The following is a 15,559-nucleotide window of genomic DNA, read 5'->3' as shown; positions in this document are numbered from 1 at the left end:
GTTTGTAACAGAAGAATCCTACAGCAAGTATCTTAATCAGTGCATATCAACAGTCTGCTTATTTTTTAATTTTACTCTTCTATCCTAGGGTCTTCAGGTTGAGATTAAACACTGTACTCAGTTTAATACATCCAGAGCATACTCTGCTTTTTCCTTGCGAATTCAAGTTCTCATCTCACAATTAATCACTGGCAAAAACACTTCAAAAACCTAATATTTCTGAACACACGGTATTTTATTTTTTAAAATAGCATGACAAGAATTCACCAATGGGCTCCTATAGTCAAAATCTTTGATATGGTTATACAATCAATTTTTCTCATGCTCAGAGTACATCTTCTGGGATGCCACATTCACTGAAGTCTTAATGACTGGTTACTGGAACACCTTGACTGGTGCTGTTACCTCCCAAAAAATTCCCTTGTGGAAAGAGGTCAGACATGAGTCCCAATTTACTCTCAAATCACAGTTTTACTGTAGTAGGTCCCTAATCAACCTTTATTTCATGAATTTAAGCAGAACAAGGTAGCCAGTTTAAGAAGGGAGAAGAGGAGCAGGATTTGGCAGCAGATGAAGAAGCAGCAGCAGACCCTCTACCCCAGTCCCAGCTTGGGGATCCTGATGGATTTTCACCACTGATTTAAATTTCATCACCGATTTAAAAATCATGTGATACTCAGGATTCTTTGCTTTCACAAAAAGATAAGACTGGCATTTTCCTAAAAATTAAACCCATGTTAGATGCACTTGTTTCTGTGACACTAGAGGCAGGAAAGCATAAACAGGGCGGGTTTTTTTTCAGCTCTTGGTTTAGGGCACCTTGAAGCTACAGCTGGGAAGTCGGCCTAAGCTGGAACACTGTGGTGGTTTGACCAGGAAGAAGTGGGAATTCTGGGATGCTGTGGTCAAACCAATGGGTGCTCAGATTTTGATACTGGCACCTGATGTGGCCAGTGGGGTTTGGACACACCTCTGAGAACGCACAGGAGTTAAAAGCAGAGCTTCGGCCCTGGGAGTTTCTCTCGGGACTTCCAGGCAAGGAGGTCGGATCTCCCTCCCCGTCCAGCTGCTGCTGCTGGGCAGGGGAGGGGCAGCCTTGTGGTAGGCCTGGGGCTGGACAGAGGTGCGGGGCATGAGGAGGCCCTTTAGGATGGAAGGGTGGAAGAGCACCAAGAGACATCAGGCAGCCACTCCCCCCCCTCCAGGAGAGAGAGAGAGGAGAGCCGGCCACGGAATGTGATAGCAGGAGGAGAAAGGGGGAGTGCTCGAGAAGGTGCCCGGCAGGGCAGTGTGGGAGTGCCGGAGCTCAGGGACAGACAGAGACTGAAATTTTTAACCCTTTCCTTACATGATTGAGACCTTGCAAAATGCTGATCCTCCTGGAGCTGAATAAGAAGAGAGATAAGAGATGAGATAACAAGGACTAGGCCCGAGGGAAGTGGAGAAGACTGGCTGAGTGGGGGCAGAGATGACGGAGTGGCCTTTTGGCTGGACTTTTCGTGTGTGGCCATAGACTGAACCATTTTTATTTATTTTATTTGTGACACAGAGACTGCATTTAGGGGGAGGCAGTGCCTCAGAACCAGGAGGGTTCAGTGTGGGTACCCCTCAGCCCCAGGGGGTGAAAAAAATGAGCGGGACAGATGTCCCGAAGAAGAGACTGTGCCTTTTTTGGAGTGAGACAAGGCATCCTTGAAAGATAACCCTAAAAGCAACTCTGGTCCATGCACAGTGGTGAGAGCACTGGGCATGGAAGGAAGATGTCACCATGGCAAAAGGAGTTTCTGGGTGGAGCTGAGTGACATGGAAGCACACGAGGTTTCAGTGTGTTTCCAGGGGAAGTCTATGGTGCAAGAACTCCTCTCCTCTTCATGAACTGAAGACTGAATATTCTAAAGGGTGGTGCTGGACTGAGAGTTGGTGATTTGGGGGAATGTATTGCATTGGGAAAATTTGGTGGGGGGGAGGAGGAAGGTGCTTTTGTAAGGTTTTCTTTTTTTTTTTTCCCTTATAGTTTTTTCCCTCTTCTTTTCTTGTAGTTTAGTTAATAAAGTTTTCTTTATTTCTAAGCTGGAGCCCGCTTTGCTCATTCTTGGCCACATCTCACAGCAGACACCAGGGAGAGGGTATTCTCATGGGGGCACTGGCTTTGTGCCAGGCCTAAACCATGACAAACACCAACATCAACAGGGTCTCAGGGGACTGGGCTCCTCTAGGCAACAAAATGCTGTTTCCAGCCCAGCCTCAAGTGAGCCAGGCTGATGGAAAAGCTCCTGCTAAATGCATGGAGCAGAGGTCAGTTTGCAAAAAATTTCTGTTTCAGCACTGGAATATTTCACATAAATATAAAATATAATAATTAAAACATTCAAGCACTTCTGGAAGACACAAGCTTGAGTGCCAAGCAATAAAATCTTACTTGTGATCTTACACGAAGCATTGGAATAAGCAGAAACAAGTTGCCTGGAAACTTAACAGGTACATTTATTTAAAACCAACAAATTTAAAAATACATATATTCTATTAGTACTTTGTAGCTTCCATATAAAATAAAAAAATAATAATAATTGCAAAAAAATGCTTTGATTTTGTCAGCATCATTTTATCTACAGGTTACAAAACCTGGGGAAAGACCAGTAGAGATAATTTTGTTAGTATTCTCCAAACACCGAGCCATCACAAAATTCTATGCAAGCTTAACATGCAGAAGCCAGAGCTGCTTCCAGTCTAAACAAGTTCAGCCTCCCCTCATTAACACAGATTTTGTCAATCTAGTGTATTATTGTCAAGGCTACAAGATTTTCCAGTTTCCCAAGAAGACATTTAAGTGCACAATAAAATCGTATCTGCACACAAACTATGCTTCAAACTTCAGTAATTCCTGTAATGGGAATTTGAAAATATGCAGACTTCTGTGGGCTTAAAATACTCCAGAATAGGATCAAGCCAAGTCCCTGTCAGCCTGCAGCTGTTTATCAACATTGCTGAGTTTGACTTAAATATAATCAGCTCAGTCCGGCTGACAGTGGTTTTTAGTTGAACTCGCTGCATTATCAGAAAAGCTGAGAGTGACAAGGCCAGTCCTACCCCAGCCCATGAGTGTCCAGGCCAGACAGATCACACAGGGCTAAGAAATTCTTCCTGCCATCTATAAAGAAGTGGAGGCAGCAAAATTAAAATTTTGAGGCTCCTCAAGGCAACACTGTAAACAGTTCTAGTGCTGTTTTCACCTCAGTTACTGGTTCATTTTCTCCTGTATCTTCTTTCAGAAAAATGAATAATGTTTCAGCCTAAAGAAAAAAAAAATTGAGAGATTTAAAACTTCTCAGTAATCTGTTGAAGGGACAACACAAAGAAACAATAACTCTTCAGCAGTGTCACTGAGTATCCTAAACTAATCTGAAACACAGATGTAGTAAAAGATAGCAAACATCCACCTGCTAGAATAAATTAAGTGCCATTATAATATGCAGTTCAATTTCAAATAAAGAACAAATCACAAGACTTATTCATATTTAGGAATAATTTTGTAAATTTTCCCTGTCTTAATAAATCATTAAAATCTCATCTTAAAATTAAGCAGTTTTTCAAGCACGATGAAGTTGTGATTTGAAAAAAAATATTCCTGCTTAAAATTAGCCCTGCTCCTCACCCCTGATCACACCAGCAGGGGAGCAAAATCAGAAAGCATGGAAACAGGGTGTATTGCATAATCTGACAAAGATCAAGGGTTGTTCTTCAGCATGGAAAGACAACTCCACACTCCAGCAACTCATTAGGTGTAATTCAGATCGGGAATCACTTTATCATTTACAGTCATCTGCCCCATCTTACAGAACATAAGCATGTTACGTGGGATTAATGGACCTAACTTAGTACCTACCTAAATAACAAAGCTTTGCCTTTGTTATTTGCTACAGAGAAATATCCACTTCTGGGAGAGAAGTCCATAGATTGAGTAAGATAAATCTGTTTCTTTCTGAAGACTGGGAAATTTGAGAATACTGTATATGAAGGAAGATGCACCTATTGAGAAATATGTCAGAATTTAAAGTTGGGAAAAAAAACACTAAAAATAAAATTAAACTACAAATCTATAATTGAAGCTCAATGTTAAGTTCAAATTTTCAGTTATATTCCTACCCTACATGACTCTCCCTATAGAAATCTATTGGAGAAAATGAGCAGGGAACACATCATGGAACCAATTATTGCAATTCTCAGGCCTACAAGTCCTCAGATTAATTCAACAGTTCCTCTGTTGGCCAGAATTTTGATAAGGCTGGCAAAAAAACCCCATAGTAAGATGGTTACAGTTACCAACTGCTGAAAACTCACATTTGCTGAGCTATTTATTTACAGCACTGAAATTGAATCATGTACCAGTTAGGTTAGAAGAGACCATAGAGTTTTCATCCAGTTCCAACCCACTGCCATGGGCTGGGACACCTTCCACTAGACCAGCTTGCTCCAAGCTCTGTCCAACCTGGCCTCAAACACTTCCAGACATTTTAGAGAGCATTTTAAAAAGGTAAAAAAGGTAAACTAAACTACAAAACATTATTTTCAAAGCAACTTTACTATGGAAAATAAAATTATACTCTTGAAATTGCAGAATGTCTTGGCCATGTCCGGATCTGGTTGGTCCAGCACCTTTTGCAGTATCTTATCTGCTTCATGTAAGTTTTATTATGTCACCAGCAGTATTCTGAGCAAGATTTATAAGAAATATTGTAAAAAGAAGCTGAACATACCAATTTGACAGCTTCATCAGTGTCACGGGAAGCCACTGCCAAAATCTCTGTGGTGGGATTAAAGGTCACACAGGTGGCAGAAGTAACAAGGTTCATTATGGCCTTAACTGGTTTAGGACGGTTTTCTTTGAGGCAGACATCAGTAGTGTATAAATTTACAACTCCAGAAGATGAACTAAAGAACAAAACGAACAAATATTATACTGAAAAGTAACATTCCAGTATATACTGTCTTGTTATCTATAGCCACTACTCACCTGAAAATGTAATTTCCAATTATTTACTGGAATCTGCAATAATATTTTGTTTGGAGCTTGATTTTCCTTTGGAGTTTATAACAGTATCTAGTGGAGGAGTTTTTAGATTTTCTTTTTTCTTATATAGTAAGAGACTGAATTCAAAGCAAGGAGAGCTTGGTATCAAAAAATTCTGAAATAACTTCAAGTTTTTTTGGCTTTTTTTTTTTTTTTGTTTGTTTGGGTTTTTTGGGGGGGGTTTTTTTGTTGGGTTTTTGATTTTTTTTAGTAACTGTAGCATAAGCTCACTTTAAAATCCTCTTCTACAGTGAGCTAGGAAAATATATATTGTACTCCTCTATTTATTTGCTATTCTCATTTAAAAGAATCCAGACACTAGCTGAAAAAGCATCTTGGTAAATTTGGAGAAACAGTTTCAGTCTGTGACTTTGAGTTGAGGCCCCCTTTTGAAAGGCTAACATGCTGCCTGGCAGAGGCCAAATTTACTGAAGTGAATCAGAAAAGGGAGAAAACCCTGAATCAACATTGCTGTTACAGAATTTGTAATTTTAGTCAGTGTGATTTCGAAATTAACTGCTGAACCCAAACATGGTAATAGTAATACCAGTATCATTCCTATTGTTTTAGGTGTACTATGGTATTTTATATTTACAAAGAGAAAAGTAAATTATTACCATAAGATAAGGAATATTAATCTATTCATGCCTACTCTTCTCTTATTAGAACCAAACCATATTCCTACACTCTCACCAGCCACCCACAGGTCCACTGAAGAGCTTCAAAATGATAGCAGAAGTTGCTGTCAAAGTTCAGTCACTTACCCACATGCCACATACTGGTTATTTTTTGAAATAGCAATGCACTTTCCTTCCAAAGAACCTTCATCTTCAAATTTGTGTAGACTCTTTCGGCTTCTCACATCCCAAATGAAAACTTCGCCTTCCTCTGGTTGCAGAATGAAAGATATTAGAGAAAACTTACATACACATCACTTTGTTAGTCCACTTTACTAAAAAAAAAATTAATTAGATGACAACTAAAAGCTGATTTACAACTATCAAATATAGGGTATTTTTAAAAAACCCTACCGATTAAAGGCATACTAAAACAGTTAATTCCATTCTTTAATGATTGATCACTTGGTTGTATTTTTAGGAGAGATACTAGCATAAATTTTTAAAATTATTTTTCTAAAATTATAAGTGACTTCTAAGAACTCATGCAATTTAAATTGAGGTATTACTAGAGCTGCTGCAATACTCACTTGAATAGCTGTATATTTTACTGCTGTCTGGGGTGAAAGCAGAGGCAGTGCACCTTCCATTCACTTTCATAGTGCTGATCAGTTCTTTTGTCTGCAGGATGAAGACCAATGCTGACAGAGATTCTACTAAAAATCTACAGAAAAGTTGTTTCCTGTCCCACAAAAATCTTGTTATTTACCCTGACATTCAGAGAACAGCACCAACGTTGTCAGTGCCTGCAGAGCATAAGCTCCTGACTCTAACTGCAGGTGGATCAACAAACACTTGTTTGCTCCCTCACTGAAGGGCCTGAGTTATACAAAACTGAACTTTCTTATTTAAAAGTATTTAAGTATTTTTCCCGGTGAAAGTTTAAAACAAATCCACCTGCCATCAAAGGCATTTCAAAATGCAGCTGAAAGATTGCTCTATGCATTATGAATCAATGTTTGGTATGATTCATGAACAGAGTACAGTAGCAGGCACTAGCATGACTCCCAAAAAAGCAGCCCTATATTTCTTCCACCCCCAGGTGCCTGTTCCCACGCTGTTTCCATTCCTCTCACCAGCACAGTGCTTGTGCAAGCAGCTGAAATACAGCACTGACACACGACTTCTTCAAGCTGAAAACCCCATGGAACTGCCCTGAGTTCCACCAGTTCCATGGAGCTGGGGAACAAAGTCTCAGTGTGTCCAAAATAATTCCCTGAAGCTGCAGTGGCTTGATTCCACAGCACATTTTTGAGGGCTGTCACAGTACATGTCATACCTTGCCTTCAGTTGAAAGTTAGATTGCCTTGCAGATGAGATAAAAGCAGATTCAAAAGAGAAAAGGCACCAAGGAAGCAAAGCTACACCATGCAGAAAAAGTACCTTCATGGACAGCAAATGAAGATAACCTGAATTTCCAATCAGCAGCATAAATGATCCATCTGGAGACAGTTCGAAGTTTCTGAGGAATTTTTCCTCCACACCTTTAAAAAGAGATTTGAAACTTGAAATTGGTGCAAATTATTCTTTGGCCTCAATATTTACAGCTAGGACAAATTTGACTAAAACCTGACTCCAGCTCTTCATTTCTGCAATATGCTGTCACAGAGAAGCTGAACTCAACCTTGCTCATGTGCGATAATTAATATCCCAGACAAGTAACACTAAAGGTACTTTATTTCCTTGAAGACAAGTAAATAATACAAACTCCAACAACCCACTGCACTTCGTTCTAAAGGAAATTCATGTGCCATCTCTATTTGGGACAGCTTCAACTGCGCCCAGACACTCAGAGCTGCAAAACATACCTCGTACTTTCGGGATAGGGATGATACTCCCAGCCATCATGTCATACACAAAGAACATTCTGTGGTGAGTACCAGTGGCTATAACTTGTTCTCCATCCATACTGAAATGAGCCTTATAAATTGGAAAACTCTCTAAATAGATGCTCTGTATTTTTGGGTTCCTTATACCGTCCACCTTCAAAAAAGAAAGTAACAAACCACGTTGTCATATTGAGAAATATATCAAATACTTTTACAGAGTAAAATTACACCAACCTCTCAGCAGAGACTCAAGTAGTAAGAGGTACACCACTATGAAGCCTTACATTCTTCCTCTCTCCTACAAATCACCTGGTTCTTAGCTCCTCACCTCATGTAACAGGCACTCCCTGCCTTTCTGATAGACCTCTCACCTCTTGCCCTTCCTCATTTTGCCCGTACTTTGTTCAAATAATCACTTCTACTCTGCTTTTTCTAAATGGAAACATCTGCTTTGATTTGGGTTTTCTTGCAGCTCTGTGAGAGTATCACATTCCACTTGTCTGACCATTTCAGTGACACAAGGCCATGCTAAGAAATCCTAAATAAAATTAGGATATTTAGTTTTCGGAGGAGCCCGGCAGTATCTCAGGGTGAACATCTTCTTCCTGCAGCATAGCCTCTCCATCCCCAACATGGTTTCACAGCATTTTTACAGTCTCAAAGCAAAGTGGGCTGCTCCCCCCACTACAGGTTCTCCAAACAACTTAAGAACAAAAAATCTCCTTAGTACTTGTTCCTTGCAAACCTTCAAACTAAATGCTTTTAAACACAAATCTTCAGCTAAAAACTCTGAGACAAAGAGTTTGCCAGTACTCTGCATATGCTTGGTGTGAAGTCACAGGTGGAAATTCCTTTCAAGACGCCTTTAACCAAGGAATTTCCATTGTAACCACAGACATTGCATAATCACTGCAGATGTGCAGAAGAAGAGAAAAAACAAAGTCTACCATTCCAGGCTATTTCGTGAACATTCAGAAAAAAGGTTCTATGTTAGTGACCATCAGCAGAGTACAAACTGAAGTTCTTCACCTGGAAGAGGGACACAGAGCGATCATGCCCAGCTGTCATCACCACTTGAGCTGAAGGATGAAACTGCACTGTCACCAGTTTTCCATTGGCAAAACGTTCCTGGTTTGCAGGAGGGCAGGTGCTCATCTACAACACAGACCAGACAGTTTAAAAAGAAAAATCCAATAATCACTTATGCTGAATAAAAATGCATTTACTCTTTATGCTGCAAGACCTCAAGCCCTGTGATGAAGTTCTGGGCGACATGAGGTGAGGAGAGCACACACAGGGAGCTGCTCCAGTACAAATTCAGGCTGAACTCAGCAGCCTGTCTATCTGCATTAAAACTGAGTGTAAAAGCAGCTGCATTCTGACTCATCTGAGATAGCTGTAGGAGACTGTGTGAGAAATACTCATTTAAGGCCTTCTTAAAGATCATTTCAGTCACTTCAAAGTCATAGGAGAATTCCATCCTCCCTCTGCAGAAATTAAAATCCTACTACAAGATACTATTTAGAGTGCAGAAAATTCTTATGTCAGACAATACACCTCAGTTTATTGTTTTATGCTTTCATGTGAACTGTTCAATTTTACTTATCCTCTAAAGCTTCTAGTTGCAGAAACAAATTCACAGAATCACTAATTTTATACACAACAAGAGTCAAAGTGTGCACTTAAGTCCAACTGAAGTGGAAAGATATGGTTTGTCTTTACCTTCAAAATCCCTCTTGGCAGAGACTCTGAGCTTGTTATGAAATTGCCAGTCCTGCGTAGCAGATCATCATCTTCATCGCTGTCACCTCATTAAACCAAAGCATGTGGAATCAGCTAATTGCACAAGTACCCACAGCAAAATCAACACATTCCTCACTGAAATGAATTAAATTAAAGCACACTGAAGGAACAAAGCAAACTGAGAAGACATCAAAAGTAATTATCTTCTAGCAAGCTAAATAGGGAATCACAGAAACACTTATCAGAATAGCACTGGGCATATTTACTATCACTTGAAGTCCTTTTGGAGTTCTTCCTGTTTTCTAGATCAGCCCAGGCAGGAACTCCTCCCATGGCTTGCTGAAACCTTATGAGAAAAAGAGGAAAGAGAAAAAAACCATAACTTTTGTGAGACAGTAATTTCCTTCTATGAGTTAAGTACTTAGAAGAAGCACAGTGAGAATTTTGCAGGATTACTTGTACTCAGAACACAGTGCAAGTTTTTTATTTAAAAAAAAAAATAAAATTAAGATTTCACCTTTTCTTGTATAATTCCCTGGAAGACAAATTAATTTGGGCACTTTGATACAAGTACTAAACAAGCTAGTCCAGACAATGCTAATGCACATTTTATTTACTATTCTTAGCATCACTTATTATTTAAAAACACTGCAAATACTGCAGGAAGCCCTGACTTTAAAGAGACCACATGAGAACAGTGGATAAAGAGAAAAGTGACTTTGAATGTCACATAAATATATTTTAGCTTACAAAATTGTTGGCTAGATCATCCACTAGGGAGATCATTCACTCCAACTCCCTGCTACAGCAGGGTACCAGGAGTACATGACATGTGAAGATGTCCAGGTATGTTTGGAATGTCTCCAGAGGGAGACTCCACAGCCTCCCTGGGCAGCTGTTCTAGTGCTCTGCTAATCTCCATGGAAAGAAATTCTTCTTCACGTTGAGATGGAACTTTTTGTGTCTTAGTTTACGGTTACTGCCCCTTGTCCTGCTCTAAGAGCCACTAAAGAGTCTGGCACCTACCTTGGAGAGCAATGATCATGAGATCAATACAGTCGATATAGTCAGCCACAAAAACATTAGTGAAACTTACTGTTCCTCAAGTCTTTTCTTTAGTTTCTTCTTAGTAAGCGTTGTCTCGGCATCACTTTTCATTAAAACTTTCCTGTACTTATGGGTCATATCAACACTAGAGGGTAAAAACAAACAGAACACAAACATTGTTCAAACCAAGGCCACTTACAAGCACTCTCAACTGCGACACATAATTCTCATCACCTAACCTGAACTTACTTTTCCTCAGCTTCATCATCCTCATCTACCCAGGCCGGACGTTTGAGCAGTAAGTCACGTTTCGCTTCATTTTCCACCCCCGAATCGCTGGACTCTTCCTGGAGGTTCTTCTCCTCTGCAGCAGTAACCTGGAAACAACCAAACGGACCGTGCGACCGGGGACACGGCCGGGAGCCCGGGGACCGAGCGGGCGGGGCTGCCGCTGTCCGGTCGGGCCTAGATGTGCCATACCTGTCGAGGCCCGGCCAGGCGCCGCAGCAGCTCGTCCTCCTCCCCATTGAGGCTGTCACCGAACACCAGCTCCTCCAGCTCCCGCTCGGCGCCCGACACGCAGCTCAGCGCCTTCAGGTGGCGGGCGCGTCGCGCTGCCTCGGCGGCCGCCGCCTGATTCGACGCAACCAGAAGCCGCTTCGCCGCCCGCTTCGGTTTCGCCATTTTACGCGCTTTGGTCCCTTTAGACACTTTCTTCGCCGCCTTCATGCTGGATGCTTTTGCCGCTCCCCGCTCCCGCCCCACAACCGCCGCCAGACCACGCATGGCGCACCAGACCCGGAACCGGAAAACGTGTGCCTAGTCACATGACCCCCGCTTGGACACGCCCCCGCCTGCGATAGGCTCCTGACGCCGCCCCATGTGATCAAGTCCCCGCTCCCGGCTGTGACCCGTGGTCACGTGACTCGTCTCGTTACCTCCCCTTGCTCCCAGCTCCCCGCCCATCCCGAGTTCCACGTGACGCGGCCCAGTTGGACCGCTCCATTGCGAGCTCGCGGAGGGGGGAATCCCCAACCCGGGAGGCAACACTCGTCCCTCATCGGCCCCTCACCGGGACATCCCGTGTGCACCGCCACTCGCTGGCGGACACGGCTGCTCTTACGCCCCGCGGTCCCTGCCTCGGCCCGGAGTGTCCACCCCCGGTAACAAATGACTTCGCCCAGGTGGGGGGGCATATGGCTGTGTGGCCTCTCCGCGCAGCCCGATCCCGGCGGGGGCGTGTCCGCGCCTGCGCAGCAGCGCGCTCATGTTGTTGATGTCCCGGCGGCCGTAGTCGGTCCTGGTCGGTTCCCGGCGCTCGGAGCGGCTGGACTGCCCGGCCCATCCCCGCCCCGCTGGGCCCGGCCCCGACCGCGGGCACCTGCAGCACCCGAGTCCCTGGGGCGAGCGCCTAGAGGCAGCAGGCAGCTCCTGCCCATGAGGGCCTGATGGAAAACACAAAGGAGCTGGTGAGTACCGGAGCCCGCGGGCGGTGTGACCGCCGCAGCCCCGCGGAAACCCCAGCCTCTGGTGGGGGAGCGGCGCGGGCTGAGCCGGGGGGGAGGAGCTGAGCGATCCCCGGTGCCCGCGTGGGGGGGAGGCGGCCTCGCAGTGTGTGGGTGAAAGTCGGGAGAGCCCCGGCTGTTGCGGGGCGGCCCCACGGGGTGCGGGGGTTGTGCCCGCCCCAGGTCTGGGGCTCCGGGGGCCGGGCCGGCGCTGTTGTTCGCGGGGGAGCCTGGTCGGGGCACCTGGGGGCGGCAGGGCTGTACCCCTTTGTTGCGGCCCGCCTATGCGGGGTCGAGTTTTGTCCTTCGCCTGTCTTTCCTCTTGTCTCGGAGAAAAGCTTCAGCTTCTCGCGGGCGCGCTCGGATCCGCTTCTCCCCCTGCTCTGCTGTAGTGCCGGCTTTCAGCAACTTCCTCCTGTAGTTCCAACCTTTTCAAGTTGAGTTTTCCAGCGTGGTCAAGTTCACTGCTGGAGAGTTTTCTTTATTATCAGCGCTCCAAAAGTTTTGGATTTTTTGCGGCCACTTCCCCCCCGTTCCGTGCAATTTTCTGATGTTGTGACTGTTCTTTTTGTGAGAAGTAGTAAACTCGTGAAACCAGTTTCACTTTCAGGTTTTTGCTTTGAAAATTAGAAATAACTACTACAAAGCATATGGTGATTATAGTAAAAAATTCTGTGTGTGAAAAAGCAATTTATTTTAAAATGTGGCTGGCAACTGTTACAATTTTTCAAATCTAAACCTAGTCAAAACTGAAAGCTGCAGGGCAATCTCTTGTATTTTAAATTAAAATTATTTTGCACGTTTGAGGACCTGCATTTACCTATTTATTGTATTCAACGGTTTGATTTTGACTTAAAAGGAATGAACTAAGGCTATGAGAGTCTAATCTGGAGCCTTCAATGAGAACTAAAATAATATATTCCCTTAAGAAGGCAATAAAACTTGGCAGGTTAATTGTCCGTACTCATTTCTTCAGCCTGGGCATCATTTTGAGGAAGTGGGTAACGTAGGCTGTAGGAAACTTTGCAGAGGGGTCTTGTTTCCCAGGAACAGTTTAGGTGCTGTTCTTGAGAATATGTGGGCTCGTGCACATGCCGAAAGATTGCAAACTGGAAGAATTCTCCTCATTGTTCCCTAAAGAGCAAGGTGCCCCTGGCAGGAGTGGTAACATTCAGAGAAGTTCTCTCTTATTGGCTTTCATTTCTCTTACCTTCTAAAATTTGATTTAATTTTGCAAGGCTTTTCATATCTTCTGCAAACCACTACTGCATTCCTTCATTTCTCAGGTAAGTTGGAACACACTGGGGATGTGGGATCCTTTGCTGAACCTGGCTCTGAGTGGAATGGATTTAGGTGTTGAAGACTTTGACTTTGGGTTGGTGGTGGTTTGGGGGTTCTTTGCATTTAAATTTGTTATTTCGTTTGGGGGTTTGTTTGTTAATTTTAATGGTAACACAGTGTTTAAAGTGAAATATTTGCCTCTTCCTTTGCCGTACTCCTGTAAAGGCCTTATAGAAATGTAATAGAGTTTGTAACAGATTTTCAGTTTTATCAAAACTCAGATATTTCACAGATTAATCATCACACCCCCCCCCCTCCAAAATTTCCTGCTAATGTGATATATTTTTTTATGAAAGAGTCTCCCCTCTTGTGTGAAACCCCCTGGGGAAGAGGCTATGGACAAAACCATTGACAAACAGCAGAAACTGGCTTCAGACAAAATGCTGTCATACATAGCAAATGAAGAGACAGGAAAAAACATTTCTGTAATTTTCCAGCAGAGATTTTACTTATAATAAGAGTGGAAGGCACATTTCCAGATAGAGGTGAGTTGCTATATAAAAAAAGTAAGTTTGGTTGGTTCTGATTTCCAAGAATCCCAAGATGTTTAGTTTTGGGAGTCTTTGTTTGTTTTTAATGAAAGCTGAAAGTGTGTTTTCTTTAAATTGGTATCATGTTTGAATTTTCTTTTTTGGTCTTGTTCTGAGGCACAATTAGGCTTCAGTTCCACAGGGACAAGCTACTGTTCTACTGTAAATTATCTTGGCCGATTTGTATTCAAAAGAGTTGTAATAAATTAGTTCTATTGTAGTGTTTCCTTAACATCCAGAGCTGAATCTGTGTTTGTAGCATAAAGGATAAATGAACTATTGAAAACAAAGCCTATGCATCAAGTTTAATTTTAACTTGGAAATACCCTTGGATCCATTCAGGATATGTGATTAAATCTGTCTTATGACAGACCCTTGGCTTGAAGGTTGTGGTGACCTCATTGTTGACCTTGGCCTCAGATCCCATCTGTCCATAGTTCTGTCCTGTTTGGGAGAGTTGGAGCTGAATATAGGAAGTAATGCCTCTGTTCAAGTGCTGGTGTACCTTTGCTGAGCTACAGCTCTTGTACTCCAAGCTCCAAATTGCTTCCATTCTGAGTTCAAGTCCCAGATTGAATTCCAAAGTAACAACAATCATTTGGAGTGGTTTGAAACCTTTCTGGGGCTGTTTTGCATCTTCCTCCTGTGGCCAGCTGCACTACATACCTGAGGGTAATAGTTTTGGTTACATAATAATGTGGTGCTTTTCTTGCAAGTTCTTACCTTCAAAACTCTTTTGCATAAATTTTGCCAATGCTTGAGCATAGTCTTCATCAAAGCACTAAAGCCATTTCCTAAGTAAGTGTTTGATGTCTAAATAACGTGAAATGGTTTCTGATTTTGCCATGGATTGCTCACCTTTTGTGCCCACTTTTTTGTGTTGTAAGAGTAGTTACTAAACTCAAAGAATGTATGCTATAATGTATTGATCAAATTCAATGTGTGTGTATATATATGTATATAAAAATGTGTGTTTAGAGTAAGCAACTGGTTATTTTCTTATTTGTGTAGAGTTGCCTTCCTGCTCTCGGGAAAACCAGTTTCCCTAACTGTGTTCTTTTTCATACCATTTGCCTTATGTAATGCTTAATTAAGAGTATTTCTTAAAAATGGTCTGTTGTCAAGTATTCACAGGGAGGAGGGGAAGAACGGGAAAATGGGAAGTTGGGCAGAAAAAGAAAGGAGTTCTTAAGAGTTCCTTTCTCCACCCATCCCTTCAATAAAGAAAAGTATGCAAGAAACCCCCTGAGCAAATAGTACAGGGTAATTTGCTAGTGCTGCTCATGATGCATTTCACAGTGCTCTGACTAAAAGCCTCAACCTCTGTTGAGGAAGCTAATAAGTAATCTTATTAGGAAAATTAACCTTAGCCTTTCCTTATCTTATTAGAAAAATAAACTTTAGCCAAACTTTCAGAATGCCTGAAAGTTTGTCGTGTTCTTTTGTTTGTGCATTGCTTCTGCTTAATGTACAGATAGATGCTATTAGCGGAGTAGTTACTCAAGCTGCTGCTCTTTTGGCATTAACCAGCCGCAACCTTCTGTTTAATAGCAAGCCGGGCTCCTGCTCCAAGCGGTTTCTGTGGATACACAGGAGGCTGGTCCCTGTTTTGTTAGAAGTTGAATACTGTTTAGATTGTGTTTTGAGGAAAAGACAATCTCCTCAGCCTGATTTTTAGTGCTCAGTCTAGCTTTGAAGAGTAGGAAGCTGGTTTTATGTTGATTTAAGGGTTGGTTTTTTCTTTGCACACCTCTTTTTGAATCCAAGGACCTGCAGCTGCTGTGGGGAGATGCTGCTTCAGACAGACAAGGTGTTGCTG

The 15,559-nt window shown here is 42.6% G+C and overlaps 2 protein-coding genes across 11 annotated transcripts in view; one reads left to right on the top strand and one right to left on the bottom strand.

Moving 5' to 3' along the window:
* Positions 1–2,459: 2,459 nt before the first annotated feature.
* Positions 2,460–11,151, bottom strand: UTP18 (UTP18 small subunit processome component). Of its 2 annotated transcripts, XM_058039004.1 has the most exons (14): positions 10,845–11,151; positions 10,614–10,741; positions 10,414–10,509; positions 9,584–9,663; positions 9,297–9,382; positions 8,604–8,729; positions 7,554–7,728; positions 7,129–7,229; positions 6,276–6,366; positions 5,833–5,956; positions 4,755–4,929; positions 3,884–4,026; positions 3,231–3,290; positions 2,460–2,622 (listed from the first exon to the last, which is right to left on the bottom strand). In XM_058039004.1, exons 1-13 carry the CDS (start codon positions 11,148–11,150, stop codon positions 3,266–3,268), a joined length of 1,656 nt encoding a protein of 551 aa, XP_057894987.1. In that variant the 5' UTR covers position 11,151; the 3' UTR covers positions 2,460–2,622; positions 3,231–3,265. The 2 variants fall into 2 exon arrangements, with proteins under 2 accessions (XP_057894987.1, XP_057894986.1); XM_058039003.1 differs by having other exon boundaries at positions 2,460–3,290.
* Positions 11,152–11,619: 468 nt separating this feature from the next.
* Positions 11,620–15,559, top strand: part of MBTD1 (mbt domain containing 1) — a 35,184-nt gene continuing 31,244 nt past the window's right edge. For 4 of the 9 annotated variants that reach the window (XR_009115465.1, XM_058038573.1, XM_058038570.1 and 1 more), the window contains exon 1: positions 11,620–11,833. Coding sequence is in view for 6 of the 9 variants with exons in the window: in XM_058038573.1 (XP_057894556.1) it covers positions 11,813–11,833 (21 nt within the window). In the remaining 3 variants the exon portion in view is untranslated. Of the gene's footprint in view, positions 11,834–12,096; positions 13,696–15,559 lie in introns of those variants that run through there. The other 5 variants (XM_058038575.1, XM_058038574.1, XM_058038572.1 and 2 more) reach the window with 3 other exon arrangements.

The sequence above is a fragment of the Melospiza georgiana genome, chromosome 21 (assembly GCF_028018845.1).
Source record: "Melospiza georgiana isolate bMelGeo1 chromosome 21, bMelGeo1.pri, whole genome shotgun sequence".
Taxonomy (NCBI): domain Eukaryota; kingdom Metazoa; phylum Chordata; class Aves; order Passeriformes; family Passerellidae; genus Melospiza; species Melospiza georgiana.
Note: the sequence above shows the minus strand (reverse complement) of the source record. Positions and strands in the feature narration are given on the sequence as shown.

Coding starts and splice junctions, on each gene's coding strand:
- UTP18 (XM_058039003.1), bottom strand. CDS start 11,150: ATGCGTGGTCTGGCGGCGGTTGTGGGGCGGGAGCGGGGAGCGGCAAAA. Junction 10,742..10,844: donor GCCTGGCCGGGCCTCGACAG/GTATGGCACATC, acceptor GGTTGTTTCCAG/GTTACTGCTGCAGAGGAGAA. Junction 7,729..8,603: donor GCTCTGTGTCCCTCTTCCAG/GTGAAGAACTTC, acceptor TCTTTTTTGAAG/GTGGACGGTATAAGGAACCC.